General features: G+C 38.3%; 2 protein-coding genes across 6 annotated transcripts in view; one reads left to right on the forward strand and one right to left on the reverse strand.

Moving 5' to 3' along the window:
- Positions 1 to 9,480, forward strand: part of IMMP1L (inner mitochondrial membrane peptidase subunit 1) — a 49,342-nt gene extending 39,862 nt beyond the window's left edge. For all 5 annotated transcript variants that reach the window (XM_080931553.1, XM_080931554.1, XM_080931552.1 and 2 more), the window contains 2 exons: positions 8,217 to 8,327; positions 9,309 to 9,480. In XM_080931553.1, coding sequence (XP_080787679.1) covers positions 8,217 to 8,327; positions 9,309 to 9,377 — 180 coding nt within the window. In that variant the 3' untranslated portion in view covers positions 9,378 to 9,480. The remainder of the gene's footprint in view (positions 1 to 8,216; positions 8,328 to 9,308) is intronic.
- Positions 9,481 to 10,587: 1,107 nt separating this feature from the next.
- The window catches only part of DNAJC24 (DnaJ heat shock protein family (Hsp40) member C24), a 30,165-nt gene continuing 20,735 nt past the window's right edge, over positions 10,588 to 20,017 (reverse strand). The window contains exons 4-5 of the mRNA XM_080931066.1: positions 14,136 to 14,204; positions 10,588 to 10,912 (exon numbers count right to left, since the gene is read on the reverse strand). Of these exons, the coding sequence (XP_080787192.1) occupies positions 10,782 to 10,912; positions 14,136 to 14,204 (200 nt within the window). The 3' untranslated portion in view covers positions 10,588 to 10,781. The remainder of the gene's footprint in view (positions 10,913 to 14,135; positions 14,205 to 20,017) is intronic.

The following is a 20,017-nucleotide window of genomic DNA, read 5'->3' on the forward strand; positions in this document are numbered from 1 at the left end:
TGCAGCAATAGAGTCACACCAGAATGAGCTTTGGAAAGAATTAGGTGACATGACAAGCACAGTTGAGGAAATGGCTAAGGAATTAAGAGCACCAGCTGCACTCCTGCAGGGGCCCCGATGCCATTTCCAGCACCTACCTGGTAACTCATAACCATCTGGAACTCCAGTTCCAGGGAGTTGAGAGACCAGGCATACAGGCAGGCAAAACACAAATCGATTTTTGTCTTTCCTTTCTTTTTACAGCTACCATGGCAGTATATACCTAGTTTGAGGCCAGCCTGGTATACACACACACACACACACACACACACACACACACACACACACACACACACACATATACATATATATATATTATTAATTCCAGGCCAGCCAGGGGTACACAGAGAGATATTGTCTCAACCCTCAAGACTCCCCCAAAGCACCTAAAATCAGAAGCATATCTGCATGTGTATTTTTATAATGTGCATCTGATTTGCCAAGTATTTAAAGTTTTTTCCCCAAAGCACAAAAAAAACCTCACTATTTAGTATGTGTTGCTATATTCCCTTAACTCTGAAACTACCTCTATTACATTAAATCTTGTTGGTTTTTTTTTTTTTTTTTTTTTTTGAGTTAGCACTTCAGTATAGTTCAGGCTGGCCTAGAACTCAGCTTGAGACCTTGGCTACCTTAGAGCCTCTAGCAGTCCCTCCTTGTTATCCATGTGCCACCGGGCTCAGCTGGAACAGTATCAGGCAATTACCTTGTTTCTGTACATAGGGCCATAACATGGCTCCATTTTTTGATGTCTAAGTTAAGCAACAGAATATGCTTTACATACAGAGGTGTAGATGTTTGACTTAATGCTATTTACTTGTAAGACAGTAACATAAAAATTAAATGGCTAGCAATTGTTAGATGAAATGACATCTTTCATTCATTATGTAGTTTTTTTTTTCAATGCAAGGTATTAAGCATTATGTTCTTAGATTAAAAGAAAAAAAAAAAAACAGATATTTCCAAACTGTGCTTAAATGAGATGCTTGAGAATAAAGTGTCCTTGCTGTGTCACTCCCATTTCCATTTGCTAAAGAAACTAAATGGGCTAATCCGAATGGGTGCATAAAGTATGTGTTTCCTGTATATTACAAGAAAAAATGTGTAAAAGAAAGATTCCTAAAGGACAATCCTCTTTTTGCCTTTATGTTTTAACTCACTCATTAGAAGAACCATTATACATAAGCCATAGGGCCAATATATACCTATGCTTTTGCTTGTAACGTACAAGATTTATACTAAATAAAGGGTTAGCTTAAAATTTAAGATTTTCTGTTTTGAAACTTCTGGAAAATCAATATATAATATCTTAGTTTTTGTCAAAATTTTAAATTAGGTGTTCTTTGCTTAATCAAATAAATGAGTGATTACAGTTTATCGTAATTTGATATTAAAGCTCTCATCAGATTTCCCTTGAATCAAGAAACACAGCACCTGTGGCTTGCCTTGCAAAGCTGCCTGTGACCATACATGGGGCCTTTGCATTTGTTGCTTGGACTAAAAAGGAGGCACTTAACCAGGCCTCAGTGAATACAGCCAAGAACTGCAAGCTGGATCCTTCCCCAGCCCTGAGATCAGCTTTTATCGCGGTTCCAGAAGTAAGCATGCAGACTCACAGCAGTCTCAAAGAAAAATCCGACTTAGAAAATTGATTATGGGGTTTTCTTGTTTTTACTAGGATGTAGTTCCCCTCGTTGTAACTAGTAAGATCTTAATGCACACTATCAAACCTTAAAAAAAAAAAAGCCAAACAAAAATGTATTCGTATACTTTTATGCAAAAAATGCTTAAAATTTGTACATTTATCTTTGTTTTTTAAAATAAAGTTCTTCAATAAAAGAAAATTGATTATGGGAAAGAACAAAAAAAGAATTAGAATTCAGAATTGGTGAAACACTGTTAGCCCTCATTATATAAGGTTTTAAAAACATATTTACCCTGCTATCTTTACAGTTCAAACTTTGGTATAGTACTGCTGCAAACTTCTTTCTCATGTTGTTTGATGTAACTGTAGTTTTCATTTGCATTACTGAAAGCAGGAGAGGTCTGTTGTGTGGGTTAGAGGGTAACCTGTTCTCACTTTAGTACCAAAGACCAAAACGCACTAATAAAGTAAAGGTGGGGAAAAGGTAGATGGTGCATAATTGAAATACCAGCACTTTGAAAGCTGAAGAAGGGTGTTGTGAGTTCAAGGACAGGCCAGAATACATATGCATTTATGCGCACAGTCCTGAAAGTTATCTTTGCATTGATCCCTTTGTTGAAATCTTTCCACAAGTTCTTTATTAACATACTTTGGTTTTTGTATTTTAATCATCTTGTCTACTATGTAAATAAATTATCTTTTATTTTAGCTTCTGCTTACACACCAACATTTATACTATTGCCAATTTTGAGACAAGAGAAAGAACAGAGTAAACATTTGCCCTATTTATGACTTTTTGACTGATTGTTTTGTTTTTGAGGCAGGGTCTCTTATATCATAGGCTGGCCTTAGACTCTGCACCCAAGGATGACCTTGACTGTGTGAGCTCCCTGCCTCTACCTCCTGAGTGCTGAGATAACAGGAGTGCAACACCGCAGCCCATTATATGCTGTTCTATACTAGAACTCGGGGAGTGGTGGCACGCTAGAGAACCGTTATCACCCCAACCCCTTGTGTCTGTCATCACGAAAGCACTGGTTGATTGCTAGCTGAAGAGGCAGAGATTAAGTTCTTAAGTGGTTGAAATCTGTGGATCACATTTCCAGGAAGGCAAGAGCTATAAAAAGATCTCCAGAGATCTACATTTATACTCCCTTGGTTGACAGTTAAATACTAAATCGTACCTATTCATGGTGAAATTCAGTAAAAAAACAAAGGTGAATAGAACTCCCACAAAACCAGAAGATATTTGAGTTTCCTAAGCCAGTGTGGACAAGCCATCATCCAGTAGAGACCTGGAAGGATTGTGTCCCATAGTGAAAAGAAACTCCTCCCAACAGCTTGAAAATAAGGCTTAAAGTGAGTCAGCTGCTGTGCGGCTGCTGTGACCCCTTCAGCCTGCTAAGTCACAAGTGACTATCCATGAAGAAAGCAGTGAATGGAAACCCACACTCAGAAATGAGTCAGGTAACTAGGCCCAGAAAGACACAGGGATGAAATGACCAGAAATTACTCTAAAATGTTATTTTTAATTGTTTTCAAGGAACCAGAGCATAAGTGAACTTGATGGGGTAAAAATGGTAAATAAAGAAACAACACTCTGCTTAAAATTCTTTCACTTGGATTTGACAGCAGAATTGTAACTGCAAAAGAAAAGATCAGTACTTAAAGTGATACTTACACACAGAAATTGGAGAGAACTTTTAAACAATGTTGAAAAATTCCTTGTTAATAGACTTTCAAAAAATATGAAAGGATGGTCCTCAAATTAAAAGGCAAAGGTGCTGCACATGTGGGCTTATCACAATATAATGGACACCATCAACAAACATGTGTGCTTATTCAGAAAATATAGTGTTTATTATCTTCTGCAGTGCTTGGAACCAAACCCAGGGCTCTTAACTCTGAGCTGTATTCCCAGCCCAGTTCTGTTCTTATTGTAAACAGCACCTGCGCACCTTGTGGACCCACTGAAATTACACATGAGTACAAAACAGTGCTTTTGTGATACTGTTAAGCAGTGTCCATTCAAAAGAAATAAAAAATGAATCCTACTTAAAATAAATTTAAAAATAAACTACAACCAAACAACCAACACCCACCAAGAATACTTAGTAATGAAGCTAACAAAGGAAGTTAGCTTCTTTGAATTCTACTGAGAATTTCAAAGTCCTGAAGAAATGGAGGATAATTCTGAGCTATGATGAGCAAGCCTCCCCTTCTCATGGATCAACACAGGATAGTGAAATGGCTTTACTACCCAAAATAACCTGTAGATTCAAAGCATTATCCATCAGAATTCCAACACTATTTTTGTTATAGAAAAAGCAAAAGTAATCTTTTAATTCATATAGATCCTCAATAGTCAAAGAAAACTCAAACAAAAAGAACAGTGATGGAAGTTATTATACCACCAATTTCAAGTTGCATTGCAGAAACATTAAAAAAACTCTGCATGTTACTGGTTCAAAGACAAATACGGAGATCAGTAGCATAGACGAGAGGGCCCAGATTCAAACCTGTACACCTATAACCACTTGATTTTTTTTTTTTTTAGAACTAAGATGCCAAAAACATTCTTTTCAATTAATGGTGTTAGGAAAACTGGGTACCCACTTCTAAAACACAAAACAAAAGAAAACCCAGCTAGATTACTCCATCATAATGCACACAAAAAGTTCAAAATGGATTAAAGTTTTGTTTTGTTTTGTTTTGTTTTGTTTTTACTTCATACCTGAATTCGGAAAGTATTTAAGAAAAAATGTTTAAAGATACAGATATGGACAAGGACATTTGGGAAACAGGGTTAGGAGTTCCAGTAAGTCAGGAAATAATTACCAAAAACTAACAAATGGGGACTGTGTGATATTAAAACAGTTCTATATAGCTGGAAAATAATCCAGAGAAGAGACAGGCTACAGAATAGGAGAAGATATGTAAACTATATAAAGAACACACACACTAAAGGGAAAAAAATCTTGTCAATAAAACAGACAATCCAATCAGTGTCTAAGCTAATAAATGAAGAGATAATTTTTAAAAACTGAAGTGTAAATGGCTAATTAACATGATAAATTGTACATCTTAAACCAGGGGAACAGAAATTAAAACTTCATTCCATCTCACCCCAGTTAATGTGGCTGTCAATAATATATATATATATATATATATATACACACACATATAGACAAGGATGTGGGAAACAAGGAATATTTTTATACTGATGATGGGAATGTAGTTTGAAGTAGCTCTATAGAAATTAAAGTTTCTTTAAACAGACAGAAACAGTTCTATGACATGGTCCAGCTATCCTATTCCTGGGTATGCACCTAAGACCCAAGGCAATATCACATTCATGTTTGCTGCAGCACAGTTCATAGCGCCCACGTTAATGGAATAAGCCTCTCTACCTGCCAAAGATACATATTTATTATAAAAGAATGGTGTGCATACATTACAGTCAGGTATAAAGAATGGATTTGTTATTTCTTGGAGAAACAGATACAAGTATTAGTGAGAGAAGTCTGATACAGGAAGACAAACTGTATATTTTCTATTTGTAGTTCTAGAATTAAAGAATTTATACAGAACCAACACTTGCCCCCTGCAGCAGGTGGGAGAGCTGGCCTGACTGACCTGTTGCGGCCCTCAAAGAACAGGCCCTGCACTTTGCCTGGGCAGCGGGTAGAGCAGGTTCCAGTGGAGTAGCAGAAGCTAGAGACTTTGTACCAGACCAACAGGTCATTGCAATGAATATCTGCAAGCAAATGCATGTGGACAAAAGGGCAGGCTGTGAAATGGTGTGACAGACTACAATTTCCACAATGAGATTTATTTTTTCCTCAATTGGGGGAAGGTTGCAAGGGTGGAGGACAGGTATGAGGGGATGGGGGATTGAGTAGGTTTGTGGAGCATGATACAAAATTTATGAAGAACCAGTGGAAAATGTCTGAATGTATTAAGATAAAAAGATACATACTTAAGAGGTTTTCCTTTTAATCTTACAAGCAACTATTAAAGTTCTGAGTGTATCAAGATAAAAAGATCCACACTTGGGCTGGAAAGATGGCTCAGCAGTTAGGAGTACGCTGGTTGCTCTTCCAGAGACCCTGGGTTCAATTTCCAGCACCCATGTGGCAGCTCGAAACTGTCTGTAAGTCCAGTTCCAGGGGATATGACTCCCTCCCACAGGCATACATGTAGGTAAACCATGAATGTACATAAAATAAAACTAATTTTTAAAAACATCACTACCTAAGAGATTTTCTCTTTATAAGAGATGCTCTTGGGTTAAAGCTAACATCAGTAATGAGACTGTTTTCTTGGGTTGCGTGTGTTACATGAAGCATTAAGTCTAATGCTTTGTTTTGTTTTGGAGCTGGGCAGAATGCTGCCACTAAGCTCTATCCCTAGCTCTTATATTGTTTTCCAACTATATGGGAAGAGATTGGACACCACTCAAAATTGCAACAAACCCAACATTCATTGGGTAAAGGCATTAGACTGCTGACCTAAGTTCACAGAGCACTGACTTTTCCTTCAACCTCCAGAGGTGTACACACATACACACACACACACACACACACACACACACACACACACACACACACACGCACACACGCACGCACGCACACGCACACAGTGTAAACCTCAGGTTTTTAAACTAAGACAAAAACAAAGACACAGAGACACTATTTCAGCATTGGGTGGGCAAACATTTGATGACAATGGTAAAGAAATAAAAATTAAAATCATAGCTTTACATCTACTTACTTATTTGTCATAACAGTGAAAAGAGATTCATAAAAGCAGGCTGGGCAGGTAGCTCAGTTGGTGGAGTACTTGCCCAGAATGCACTATGCCCTGGGTTCAGTTCCCTATCCACATAAAATCAGGCATGATGACACATGCCTATAATCCAAGAACTCATTGTGGAAATGGGAATATCCTGAGTTCAAGGCCATCTTCTAGTCTACAGTTTGAGGCCAGGCTCCTGAGACCCTGTCTCAAAACAAGAAAAGCGACATGAAAGTTTGGTGATGCTATACTCCAGTGCCCCAAGCAAGGTAGAATGTAAATGTCATGGGCCCTCCCTGGGCAGAGCTTGCCCTATACTGTAGCGTAGTACCCTGGTTGTAAAACGTCTTTTCTTTCAGTGTCTTTTCATACATAGCACCAATACTAGGGCTGAGGAACAAACGTTCTTTGAGAAACTAGAAATGTGAATATAAGAGCTCTTCGTCTTGTATCTTCTCCAAAAGTACAGTAGGTACACTTGGCTTTCCACATGCAGTGCTCATCTGCGTTTGACTTCAGATACATTTGCTTTCTACACTTTGTTACCCGTCAGTCAGTTTATGACAGTACTATAGACAGGCTATCAGCTGCAGGACCCAGAGCTGGTTCATTTAATCAAGATATCCCAGAAATATAATCTTATGAAAATGAACTTAAAATGCTCAGAATATACAAAAAGAATATTGTAATACAAAAATAAAATTATAGTGTATTGTATTAATTCAACAAAATCTTCCCAGTACATTGTTTTGGTCTGGTCAATAAATCAACTTTTCCTGCATTAACAAAAACTGTAAAATAAAAACATAAAAAAGTAGTATACAGATTGCTGTCATAAGCACCTTCTAAGTTTATATTGAATGAATTATTAGTAGGTGAATGTCTCATATTGGAAGAATGCATTTTTAAAAGTATCACCTTTGTAAAAGGATTACAATTGAGTAAACATCTATACCTTTTTACTAGTTAATATACAAGACTTATCTTTTCATCTAGTAGAAGGTCATTGTCATTAATTTGCAGCTGACGGTTTTATAATAGGTCCTTCTGGTTCTTGATGGTCATTATCAACATATAAGGCAGTGACGATATGGCCAGTACAAAGGCAAGACAGGGGTCTTAATTAGAACTCTGACAAGCCTACTGCAGTAAAATGATGAGATTATTTGTAATTGATGTCACAATCCATTACCACTTAGTTCATCATGAGCATTCTAATAGGTCTGGCCTTGGAACTGGCCCCAGGATGTTGCTGACTGGCTGCCCTGCTTATGCTGTTACTGCAACAGGAGGGCACATTTTCAGTCAGCAGCCTAATGACCTCTTTTGAAGTCTATTAAATTAATGACACTGGCATACTGTTTTGATTCCTTACAACCTTACGGTGGGGTTTCTATAGTGTTTGGGACCTGTATAATAAGGAGATCTTTTTAAAATGTAGAAACCTTTGATATTTAGTTATTTCGTAAGAAATGAAAGCAAAAGTAGCAATTATTATGACATGTATAAAGGAAGACTTCAGGTATATGCTCTTTCTCCAGATGAAAACTCCCTTTCATATAGGGTCTGTGTGGTGCATGCTAGCTTTGAGTTCATGATCGCTTAGCTTCAGTCTCCTCAGTGTGGAGATTCCAGTTGTACGCCACAGTTCCAGACCTTTATTTTCAGTGATGTCCCCTGTTGAGGTGTTTGTTTGTTTGTTCCTAAGGGGCCTGTTTTTCTTTACTAATTCCAGGTGCCAACAGGTCATGTTTGGTTAGAAGGTGATAACTTACAGAATTCTACCGACTCCAGGTATTACGGACCTATACCCTATGGACTGATAAAAGGACGGATCTTCTTTAAGGTATGCTTTATTGCCTGAAACACCTCCTTTATTCTGTGAGCTGGTGGGGGGGGGGGGTCTTTCTAAATAAACTTTGAAATCCATGGGCTTCCAAGTTGACTTAACTGTTGCAGTGACTACATTTTTACCTTTTTAACTTTACTTAAGAAGTATGGACAAAACATTATCCTCTCCCCTTCCTGCTCCTAAGGGGAATAACTGAGAATTCTTATAATAAAACTCAAACTAAATTAGCAGTAGCTTTGAGAACCTTTGAGTTTACAGAAATCAAACTCTGCTGCCATGTGTGACTTTTACAGCCATAGTCACATCCTGGCATTTCAGCAGTCACTTCTCCAAAGCAGCCCGGGCTGTCTACTTGGAGTGCACGTGGACCCAGTTAAATACAGCACGTTATAGGCAGGTGTATGGCTGTAGAGAATGCACAGCAAGCCTTAGATGACACCAGTTCTTAGGTACATTGGTTCCTCTATTATTGGTTGTTATAATTTTGTTTTGAGACAGGCTTTCACTCTGTATTCCAGGCAGGTCTTAAACTCTCTCTTCCTGTCTCTAAGTCTTAAATATCACAGATGGTGGATTACAGGTATTCACCACTACACCTGCTCTCCCTTGATCACAAGGCTTTAGAAGAAAAAAGCATGAACATCTAAGGCAACCAAATACTGTTCAGGGTTCTTTATACTTGAACAACTGCCATATTCAAGCACTTAAAATAACAAGTAGAATAGATTGGTAACATAACTATTTTAGGTTAGTAAAAGAAAACATCCATGTCTTCACAAACTTATATTGATATACTAAACAAATGGGATTTCTGGAATCATGTTTGAATGCCCCAGACTAAATAAACATGTTTATTGTCAGAATAGCTGATGAAGAGAATGTACTGCAGTGTCTAACATAGAGAAAAGGAAAGGGGGACATCATGATGATAAAGAATTTTCATTAATTGTATTCAACTGTATTTTCATTTTACAGATTTGGCCTTTCAGTGATTTTGGATTTCTACGTGACAGCCCAAATGGCCACAGATTTTCTGATGATTAATAAGTATTTCCTTTTAACTTGATTATTGTCTCCTATTCAAGTAAATTTATTACTACAGTTGAAACCATGAACTTTACAATAAACTATTTGCTATTCAGTTTTATTTATGTTTTAAATATAAGAGTAAATATCACACTCTGCAATATGCATTAACTAAAAGTATTTGGATAAAATTAACCCAAAACAAGTTTTCCTTCTAAATGGTGAGATACAAAAATATCTTGGGGAAGAAATCCAATGATTCCCTCCTATCTGAACAATGGTGGTTCATACAGAGAAAGCAGTCTGTTTTCGAGTGCACTTCCTCTGTCAGCTACCCATAGTCTGACACTGAGACCGAGCACTCCAAGTCTGAGCTCTCTCAACACCGTCAGCTAGACATAAAAGAAACATTTGAGCAGAGTCTCATAAGGGTCCCCTTGAGTTCATAAAATGAATTCTGGTCTACAATGTACATAGAATGTCACATAAGATATGATGCCTACAGTCCACTAAAGTCAGTAATCATTAGAAAAGCCCCTTCACCAAACCAGTGATGAAATGAATGGCTCCTTAAACAGAGCCAATCCAATAAAAAGGAAGGTCGGAATTTGAGTTTTTGTTTTGTTGAATTTCAGGGATTTTTAAATTTTCCTAAATTACACCTGAACTTAAGATAGCTCCTGACAAGTGTAGACATACAGAGCCAGGACTAGAGTCATGTTTTCTAACACATGATCCTCTGTCAGCTTTGAAACAGATTTGTGGAGATCCATACCCAGCCTTATACAGGGCTCACAGGGCTCACACTTCATTCCCAAAGCTTCCAATCATATTGTGATGCCTCAGCTATCCAAACAGGTATACAATAGGCATATAATTCAGCAACTAAAAACATCATCTTTTAGATGAACAACTTTATAATTAAGGACAGCAAGATAGTTCAGCCTGTACAAGAACTTACCATAAGTCTCAGGACCCAAATTTGACCCTTGGGACCCACATGGGGGAAGAAGTAAAGAATCAACTCCTCATAGATTTTTCAGATTGTCCTTTCCCTTTCACACACACACACACACACACACACACATACACACACACAAACGATTAAAGCAAAAAACAAAACCCTTAGTAACTATAAAGAATACTCTTACCTGATTTTCAAAAAATATATATTTCAAAAGGAAATAACTGGTTTGTATCAAAGAGAAAACAAAAATTGTTAGCTCAGAATACAAAAATATTATTCAAGTCCTTTTGGTAATATCCTATAATTTACATTTTAGATACATATAAACAACTGAATTAATTTGTTAATCTGAAGTGGTCTTTGCTTGAAGAGTTCCTCTTATCTTCACAAATTATACAACTAATAACAAAAAGCATGTCTCCTTGTAGTTAAAGCATCCCAGGAAAGAACACAGGTCAGCTCTGATGAAGGAGTTCCACAATCAGTGAGCATGTATCACAAGAAATAAGGTTTACTTCTTGTGCTTCATCCTCGTAGACAGTGTATTTCCCACCACATCGACAGCTCAGCGAGAAAGACTCCTCATCTGCAAAGAATACAAAAATAACGCCTCAGATGTTAACAGTCATATACTTCACTAAAACCATTCAATACAGGGATGTTCTGGAGAAACTGGAGACAGAAAAAAAACAAAACAAACAAAAAAGACTAGGTACAGATAAAAATGTTAAGGGACCTGGAGACCTTCTCATGCATAGAAAACCTTATTTATGGCAGAGTCTCTATTTGTAGTAGCAATGGACCAGTGCTGACTGTTCAGTATTCATGGATGGGGGGTGGGGCAAAGGATGCTCAGAGTAATCTGTAAAATTTACTTAAATGTTTCCATTTTCTTAAGAATCCTGAAGTTTTTATATTCTTCTAAGCAATGCACTTAAGATGCTAGTGATGGTGGAAACTGGGGGCTTAATGCTACTGTCGTGTGAAAGAAAGCCTCTGACCCCACTGCTGCTCTGGTCTACTCTCTGCCAAGTGCTGTAGTTACCAGAACTGTCCAGGTTCTAAGCTCTTACTGCACTCATAGCTTAGAGACAAATGACATCACAGCAGGCACAGGATCCTGGAGTAGCTTCAGCTGACTCTCAAAGTCAGCTATACTTCCAGACCACTGTGCAGGAGAGAGGAAGCAAGAGGCTGACGTGAGACTCATTCAACTGCCTTGTACTTATTCCGTATGAAATGCAGTCTTGGAAAAATGGGCCGTTAAGCCAACTTTATGTGTGGCCTTATCAAAAAGGAAAACATCTCTTTTTGCTTTTTATTTTTATTTTTTATCACAATGTAGATCTCTTCATAACAACAACAACAACAACAACAACAAAAAACAATTCTTTTTGAATTTAGAAATGCAAATAGCCCCCTGTTTAAAGCAACTAATAAAAGCATGTTTTCAAAGTGAATAGTTTATTATCTTAAAGACTGAAGGTTGATTTTCACTTATGCACTTGTTTATTTTGTTATTACTGTATGTTCCCACATGCCGTAGCATGTGTGTAAATGGTTGTGTATGTGAGTTGGTTCTCTGCCCACCACGAGGGTCCCTGGTATCTCTCTCAAGCAGTCTTTTCTCATTCTTGCTTCCTTCTTTTGCTATTTTTCTTCTTCCTCCTCCTCTCCCCCCCCCCTTTTTTCCCTTAATTTTTGTTTGAGACAGGGTCTTACTGAGTAGCCATTACTGGCCTGGACTTGAACTCTGCAATATTTTTGCACTATCCTCCTAAGTATTGCAAACTTTTAATACCATCGCTTGGGTGGCAGAGGCATTGGAATCTGACTGAGGCAAGCCTGGTCTACATCGTGAGTTCCAGGACAGCCAGAGCTGCATACTGAGACCTTGTCTCCAAAAATAAAGAAGCCACCATGCCTGGCTTTGCCATTGGACTCTTCTCATTTTGTTTTGTTTTCCTTTCCTTTTCCTCTTCCCTTTTTCTTCCTTTCTTCCTTTCCTTTAAAATATATTTTCATCTTATTATATATATTGGCCATTAGGTTTCTTAAGGTAAGTCCCCACAGCAGATATACTATTTAAAACTACCTCAGTGAACACTCAGAAATAATCTGAGGTGACATGCTCCATAAGTGGCACAGAGGACACCATAGGTCACCTTAGAGTCTTGTCATGGGTTTTCATGTTCACATCTGGTTGAAATTTCTTCTTATCTCATTGAGGTCCTAAAGCAGTATTTTCACATAAATTTGGCACAATGTATGATAGATTTTTACAAACCTATTTTTCATAAGGGTTTTAAATGTTTTAATGTCTCACCACCCACCAAGGTAGCGGAAGGGAAGGGTAATAGGGCAAAAGAGGATGTGGACTTGTTCAGAAGTAGTTCTCTGGAGTAAATCCAATCTGCATTGTCAGGGGATCAGCAGATCTAACAAACACTTATGAATCAGTAACAGGAGGACTCATAAACAGCATTTGCAAATTAGCAATGGCAGGTCTATCCAGAAGAAACCACAAGACTCTGCCAATTGGCCCAAGTCTGAGGAAGTGCAAGAAGCTGCCAGAACACCACCAGAAGTTTTTTGGTGCATTTCTCTCTATGACATTTAGACAAATGATGACCTGCCATCGTCCTCAGTGAAGACCAGTGTCAGCCAGGCCCCACGGTGACAAAGAAAGAATGGCAAGGCGCACCAACACCACCCAGCATCGTCTGCCGTCCTCTGGGATACATTTATATAGTTTTTAAACGTCACGTTTCTCTCAAGCATCCGCTCTAGCAAAACATCACATGCCCCTTTTTCTAGGTTGCCTCCAGAAAAACACCATGTGTCGGTTCTTAGTAAAACATACTCCTACATGTCTGCTTCAGCAAAACATCCTCTCATAAGACAGTTTCCAGAAAAACATCGTATGATAGAACTGAGAAACCAAAAATTTCTACTTTAAAAATCGAAACAACCAAAGCTATTGTCTGGAGAAAGCTTAGTCTTCAGTGTCCCAGTGTTTCCAGGAATGTGTCTTCAGCGTAATAAAATGCACTATTGGGTCCTGCCTCTCTAGTGTGTGCTTACAACTTTTTTGTACCTTTATCACCCAGGGCCATTGTGAAAATGATCCTGAAAGAATCCCAACAATATAACCTGCCTAAATGATAGAACTTTTGTTAATATTGTATTACAATAAATTTGCTTTTTCTCCCTTTAAAAAAAATTTATTCTTCTAAGCATGCTTTTTCTCAAAATGTTAATTTAAAACCTACATTAGGTCTTTTTTTTTTTTTTTTTAATTACATTACAAATGTTTTCCTGGTTTCCCCTCTGGAATCTCCCTATCCCATCCCCCTCTGCCCCTGTCTCTATGAGAGTGTTCTCCACCAAACCACTCCCTCCCCTCCCCCCACCCAGGCATTCCCCTACACTGAAGTATTGAGCCTTCACAGGGCCAAGAACCTCCCCTCTCCTTGATGATAACGCCATCATCTGCTACATACGTTTCTCGAACCATAGGTCCCTCCATGTGTACCCTTTAGTGGTTAGTCTCTGGGAGCTTGGGGACGGGGCTTAAAAAATGAAAAAGAAACCTTTATAATACTTAATTGAAATAGAAAACACTGAGAAATGAGCCATATAATACAGCAATAAGCAAAGTTGATAAAAGGCAAACAAAATATGGAAGGTAAAACCATTGTTTAAGACTTTGATATATCATTTTTCCTGTATTTAAAAATACAAAACAAACAAAAAACCTCCTAATAGATCTCTTCAGTGTGGATAGACAAAGTAAGATCATCTCTAACCTTTGTTCCAGGACATGTCTTCAAGGTGTACCTGGGCATCTACTGGTCCCACATTTCTTAGCTCATCTTCTGTAAAATATAAAGTGAGACGATTTTGATAGTGAAAGATGCTGACAGTGAATCTCATGGGCAGCCATTCAAACCTGTATCGTGAAACATTTTCAAACTAGCTTAGTGCTTTTGACATCTGCACAGAGGCAGAGAGGTTATACCCCATATCCACTCAGATGCAGAGGAAGTCCATACGAAGAACAACAGCAAGCTAGAATAGCCCTTGGCCAGATGAGCAGAACTGGGCAGCACCTTGAACTTCTCAGCCTCCAGAACTATGAGAAATAAACTGTGCTTGGCTACCCTGGCCTGCAGTGCTTTGTTATAGCTGTGCATCTTTTGTTGTTATCCAAAGTGTTTCTCTACAGATAGAGGGCCTAGGGAGCTGTGGATCCCGTAAGTATGGTCTGGTTAGTGCAAGCATGAAGTCTTACTTAAAACATGTCGACTTTGAACAAAGAAAGCAATGATAGGTGGCCTTGATTATGTTTTCAAGGGCATTGCATAAATCCTGTATGTGTGTATTGTTCTTTCAGAAGATAATGCTAGTGTGTGTGTGTGGGGGGGGGTGGACACATAACCCCCCCAACTCCAATGAAAATTTCTTTAGCTGTCTCACTAGTCTCCTGTTCACTTGCTGAGAACACGCCCCTTTGTTCTGTTGTGTGCATGCCTGCAACTTAATTATATTTAATAACCGCCTGCTCAGAATTTATTGGTGAGTTACACAATTTAAAAATAGATGAAAAGATTATACAATATTTTGAACCTAAGGTATGTCAGATATTATACTACATCATATTTACTGGCTACCAACAGTCTACTAAACTGTCCCTAAAATCTAGAGACTTTCTCTTGTGGCCCAAGTAGCCCTTCCATCTATCTATGCCCACTGAAGAGCTTACACATAATTTATAGTATACTAAATAGTTGCTCAATAAAACAAAGTATTTTCCACATTCTACCCCAAGACCAAGTATTACTTTATTGTTCAGGCTACACTTGAAGGAACTGTGTGCAGCCCATGCTGTAAGACCCAAATTGAGTCTTATCTATTTGAGGCTCCCATGAATGAGATGAGGGATTGTGGAATCGATGCAAAAGCAAGAGGTTTATTAGTCCAGTGCACTGGGGCGGCCTGCATCCAGAGGAGAGGCGACCCCAAAAGGCTGTTACAAGCAGTTTTTATACTTTTTATGGCTACAGGTTACATCAGCAAAGTTATAATTTAAATTCACTGGCTAAGCATATTGACTTTTAAACCTGTTGGCTAGTGAGCATATGTGTCAGGACCCTGTCTGGGACCAGAGGGTCAGATGGCTATCAGTCAGTACATTTCTATCATTCTCCTGAGAATTGTTTACTCAAGGAAGTCCCTTAGGCTGAGGCAGGGTGGGCTGCTGGGCTGTTGTTTCTGTGCAGTAGGCAGGGAGTGTCAGGGTAGAGAATTTCCCACTGTGACTTCTTCTATGCTGGCCTTGAATTCAAGGCATTCTTTCTGGCTTCTAATGTTGGGATTACAGGCAGGAGCCACCATGCCTGCCTGACTTGTTCTTAGCATTTTTTTTTCTTTCCATTGAGATGGGGTTTTACTGTGAAGCCCTGGTCCTGGGACTCACTCTGTAGACCAGGCAGGCCTAAACTCGCAAAATTAAAGGCATGTGCCTTTAATCCTACACATGGTTCTTCACAATTTATTTTTTTTAATTTCAATCTGAGTCTCAGGGAGACAAAAATAAATAAATTCTTATGGCTTAATCTTTTATTCAGAAAAGTCAGCTTTGTAGAACTAAAAAAATAATATCTGAAGAAAGGATAATTCGCAGTGAAAAGACCCACTCAGAAAGCAAACAGTATTATCAATTTGCAACCAAGTTACTAGGGTAAATTGTATTTCTCTATACTTGGCACACAACTGAAGCAGTGCAGTTTGGGAGAGTCAGCTTTCTCAGCCTGACCTATGTAGGGTACCTAGAACAGACTAATTCTATAAAAGGATAAACAACTGCAAATATACATGATGCCACTGTATTTAAAAATAAACAGTAAATGAGAAATGTCTTACAAATGTAACTGCCAAGCCACTCAGCTTCCTACTGTTCTGCTTTTCTACTGGGAAGCAACCATTATTCTGATCTAGTTACTATTTTGTGTGCTACTCTATTATTCCTCCCACAGTTCATTATTTTCTCTTCGTCTTTATCCCTGTGCACAGGGCCTTTAGAGTAGCACCTATTCTTGGTTAAAAGATTAGCTTAGCCCATCTCGTGGTGAAAGAGAAAAGCGAACACAAAAATTACTAGTTTTTTTTTCCAAAGATCCGAGTTGAAAGGAATATGTTGGAGTTCTGTGGCTATGGAAACATGGAGTCTTATTTAATACCGTGTGCACAAAAATCCATGAGTCTGGTTTTAAAATCAGTATCTGACATAAATCTGAGTATGAAACGTGCCGGAAAACCTTCCCTATGCTGCTGAGGGGCAGCGAGTGCTGCTTAGAGGTCGGAGGCTTTCTGGTTAAACTGATGTGCTTATGATGAAAAATCTTTCAGTGACACAGATTTCCACCCCTCTCTGGACCTACTCATGTTACACTTGAACAAGTTTTAAAGGCAGTTTATTAGAGACTTCAGTGGTCCTGTTTTAAAAGCTAAAAATAAGTTTGTTTTTTTTTTTGTTTGTTTTTTTATGAAAAGTTATTATCCTTTGAAAAGAAAATAATCTAACAACTTCTGGGGTGATTAAGTCAGGGGAAAATTGGATCCCTGGAGAACTGTATAATGAGCAGACCCAGTACTGGAAAGTAAAAGGTGAATCTAAATGTGGTCAGTGGGGGGTGACCATGGTCCTTTGTTGAGAGGCAGGTGTCCAAGGATGGGGCAACAGCAAATTCCACCCAACCCCCACTACAATTACAAGAAAGGGGAACAAACAAATCAATGTATTTCCTCTCTTCTATTAAAATAATGATCTCTGCTTGTCCACCACTGTGGATATAATTAAAAATCTTAATTCTTCCCTATCCACTAAAGTCACTTTGCAGAGCCCTGAAAGTAAAGGAGGTATTAATTGGGCATGGCATCTTCAAAATAAATGAGTTTGTTTTCTTTTGTAGCACACACACACACACACACACACACACTTTTTGTTCACTGCCGTAAAACACTTTAATAGGCAGATCTAGAACTGCAAATCCCACCACAATGTTCTCCTGTGGAAATAAAACACTAACACTGAAAAAAGAAACTGACTTGATTTAAAGACCAAGATTTAAAAATCCAATCTTTTGTTTTTCTACATAATGGCAACAACTTTGGTGGGGGGGGGGAGAACAAAACAAAAATAGAAAAACGAAAGTCAAAAAAGAACGAAGCAACCCACAGTAAAGAGCACACTGCTGGCATTTGGTATTGCTCACTCTGTCTGGATTGCAGTGACTACACAATTTGCTTATTAGAAAATGAGTTCAACTCTTTTGAAGCTATCTAGGAATATTAAGGTCTGTTCACACCCTGTGTCATACTGACAAGCTTAGCCACATAAGACAAGACAATCCCCAACCCCCCACCCTCCAATTTTACTTTTATGTATCAAAAGAAGTGCATTATAGTAGAGTGACGTTCCTGAGGAATATAATGATAAAATCAAATAATTTATGTGGTTACTTGAAAAAGAATCTTTCAATCTTTAGAAATATAAGCCCTTCTGACCTTGCATTCTATTGGGTTTGTCTGACAACAAGAGGGGAAAGAATTCTGTGGCTCCATTGTCTCAACAGTGAGATCTAAGACAACACTGGCAGGCTCATCAGAGAGGTTTATGAGCCTGCAATTCAAAGAGATTAAAAGGAAAATCTACAACAATTCTTTCACACTGACGAATAACATTAAATAACTATTAGCAGCTTGGTTCAGCCAAGCTCACCAGGGCTCTTGCTGAGTCATTGACAGCCTTGTAAAGAGGAAGTTTCTTCAGCCCCATTTGGGAATCAATAAATATTCCTTACCTCTTGTAAGACAATGCAAATTCCAGTCTTTAAAAGCTTCTTCCTAACATAGTCAAATTTCTAAAACAACTCTCTAATATCTAAAAACTTAATTTCTAGTCCCAGTGAATGTTCTAACCAACACTACAATTTAAAAAAGAAAGAAAAAGAAAGAAAAGGAAAATCAGTAAGTAAAATTTTAAAACAGCAGCAACCCAAGACTCTAGGGAGTGAGCCTTAACTGTTCTCTATGGCTGAGGTATTTAAATGTCTCATTTAACTGAAGAATGTCCAAGAGATCAAGTGCATCTTCAGGCCTGTCTGTCCTGTTTACTTGTGACAATGCCATTTATTCAAAAGGTCCATCACACCCCCAAGTGCTCTCATGTAGCAACTAATCCACTACTTTTATTGTTATGCAATTTCAAATGTGTAAAAATAAATATGTTAAAGGCCTGTGTGTATACAAATTAAATCCAAACCCTAGTGTTGTTATCTAGGTGTAGATCAGACTTTTTCTGTCTTTAGACAAGTAATTTAACTTTAATAATCATCTAATTAAACACCATCTCACTACAGAAACTAGCTTTCCCAAAAGGAAGAATTGGAGAACACTCAGTTTTGGCCATCATATGCTGTTCTCAGAGGGCTGAGAACTGGGAAACATCTAATTTGAAAATTGTTTACAAAATTATAAAGCCTACATTTTTTCCCAGATAAAATTATACTCACAATTATATTGTGAAGAAAAGAACTGTGGAGGTATTTTTTACAAACTGGAGGTAAAACTGGTACTCAGGAAAGGTAACAAATCAACCTGGTCTGAAGTGCACATCTGTGACCCCAGCATTCTGAAGGCTAAAGCAGAAGACACCCCAGGCTATAAAATGAGGACCAGGGGGGATACAATGGGGGTTGGGGGAGTGGGGGAGGGAGGGAAAAGGAGGAAGAAGGATAAGATGGGTACCAAATGAAACACAAAAGTTGAATTCCATATGCTTTACTACAGAAGAGTTAGAACAGCAGCAGATATATGCCCAGTTTCTTGTTCAGATCATCAAAATGCCTCATCTCTGATCATGCAGGTTATAAATCTGTGGCCCATACACTAGTTGTGTACCACTTGGAGGCCTGGTACTCATGATTAAAACTCAGAAAATGACTTAGAATCCCTTGCTATCAATCACTAGCTGTGTGACCTTGGTGAAATTAGCTAATCACGTGAAGATCTTTGAATTCCCCTGGAAATAGATTATGTTATCTTCCTCACAAGGGTATTAAAATAATATTTAAAAGGCAATTACCACAGTTCTAGTGGGAAAATACTGTTTTAACCATTATCATTTCATACTTTTCCCACTGAACTCTGTACCAGAGCATAAGAAAATGACTAGTGAGGAAGCTTCAAGTTCCAGTGTAGGAAAGAGGGCAGGAACTCCTTACCTCATCTGGTTTCATAACAGTTGTCAGTCCCATTAAAACAGATGTGTTAATATTGAAAGACCCCCGCAGAGAAGAGACCCTCAGTCAAGTCTCAGGATAACACGATTCCCCCCAAGAACTCATGAGAGACCGTCCTTGCTGCAATTATACAAGTTTTTTTTTTTTATTAACCAGTGCACTGGGGTTGAGACTCATATCCCAAACAGGAATAGAGGAGTCTGACCCCGAGTGGCTGGGAGAAGGGGGCTTTAAAGGAAGCAAACCACAACCAGGGGGGTGTGGGGGTATGTCACTGGAAAATACCAAAAATATCAGTGAAGAATTGTAAGGGAAAAAATACCTGGTTTCTCAAGATTGCCTATAAGGTAAAAATTACCAGTAAAGAATCTCGAAGGGAACATCTG

Source organism: Micromys minutus, assembly GCF_963924665.1.
Source record: "Micromys minutus genome assembly, chromosome: 17".
Classification (NCBI taxonomy): Eukaryota; Metazoa; Chordata; class Mammalia; order Rodentia; family Muridae; genus Micromys; species Micromys minutus.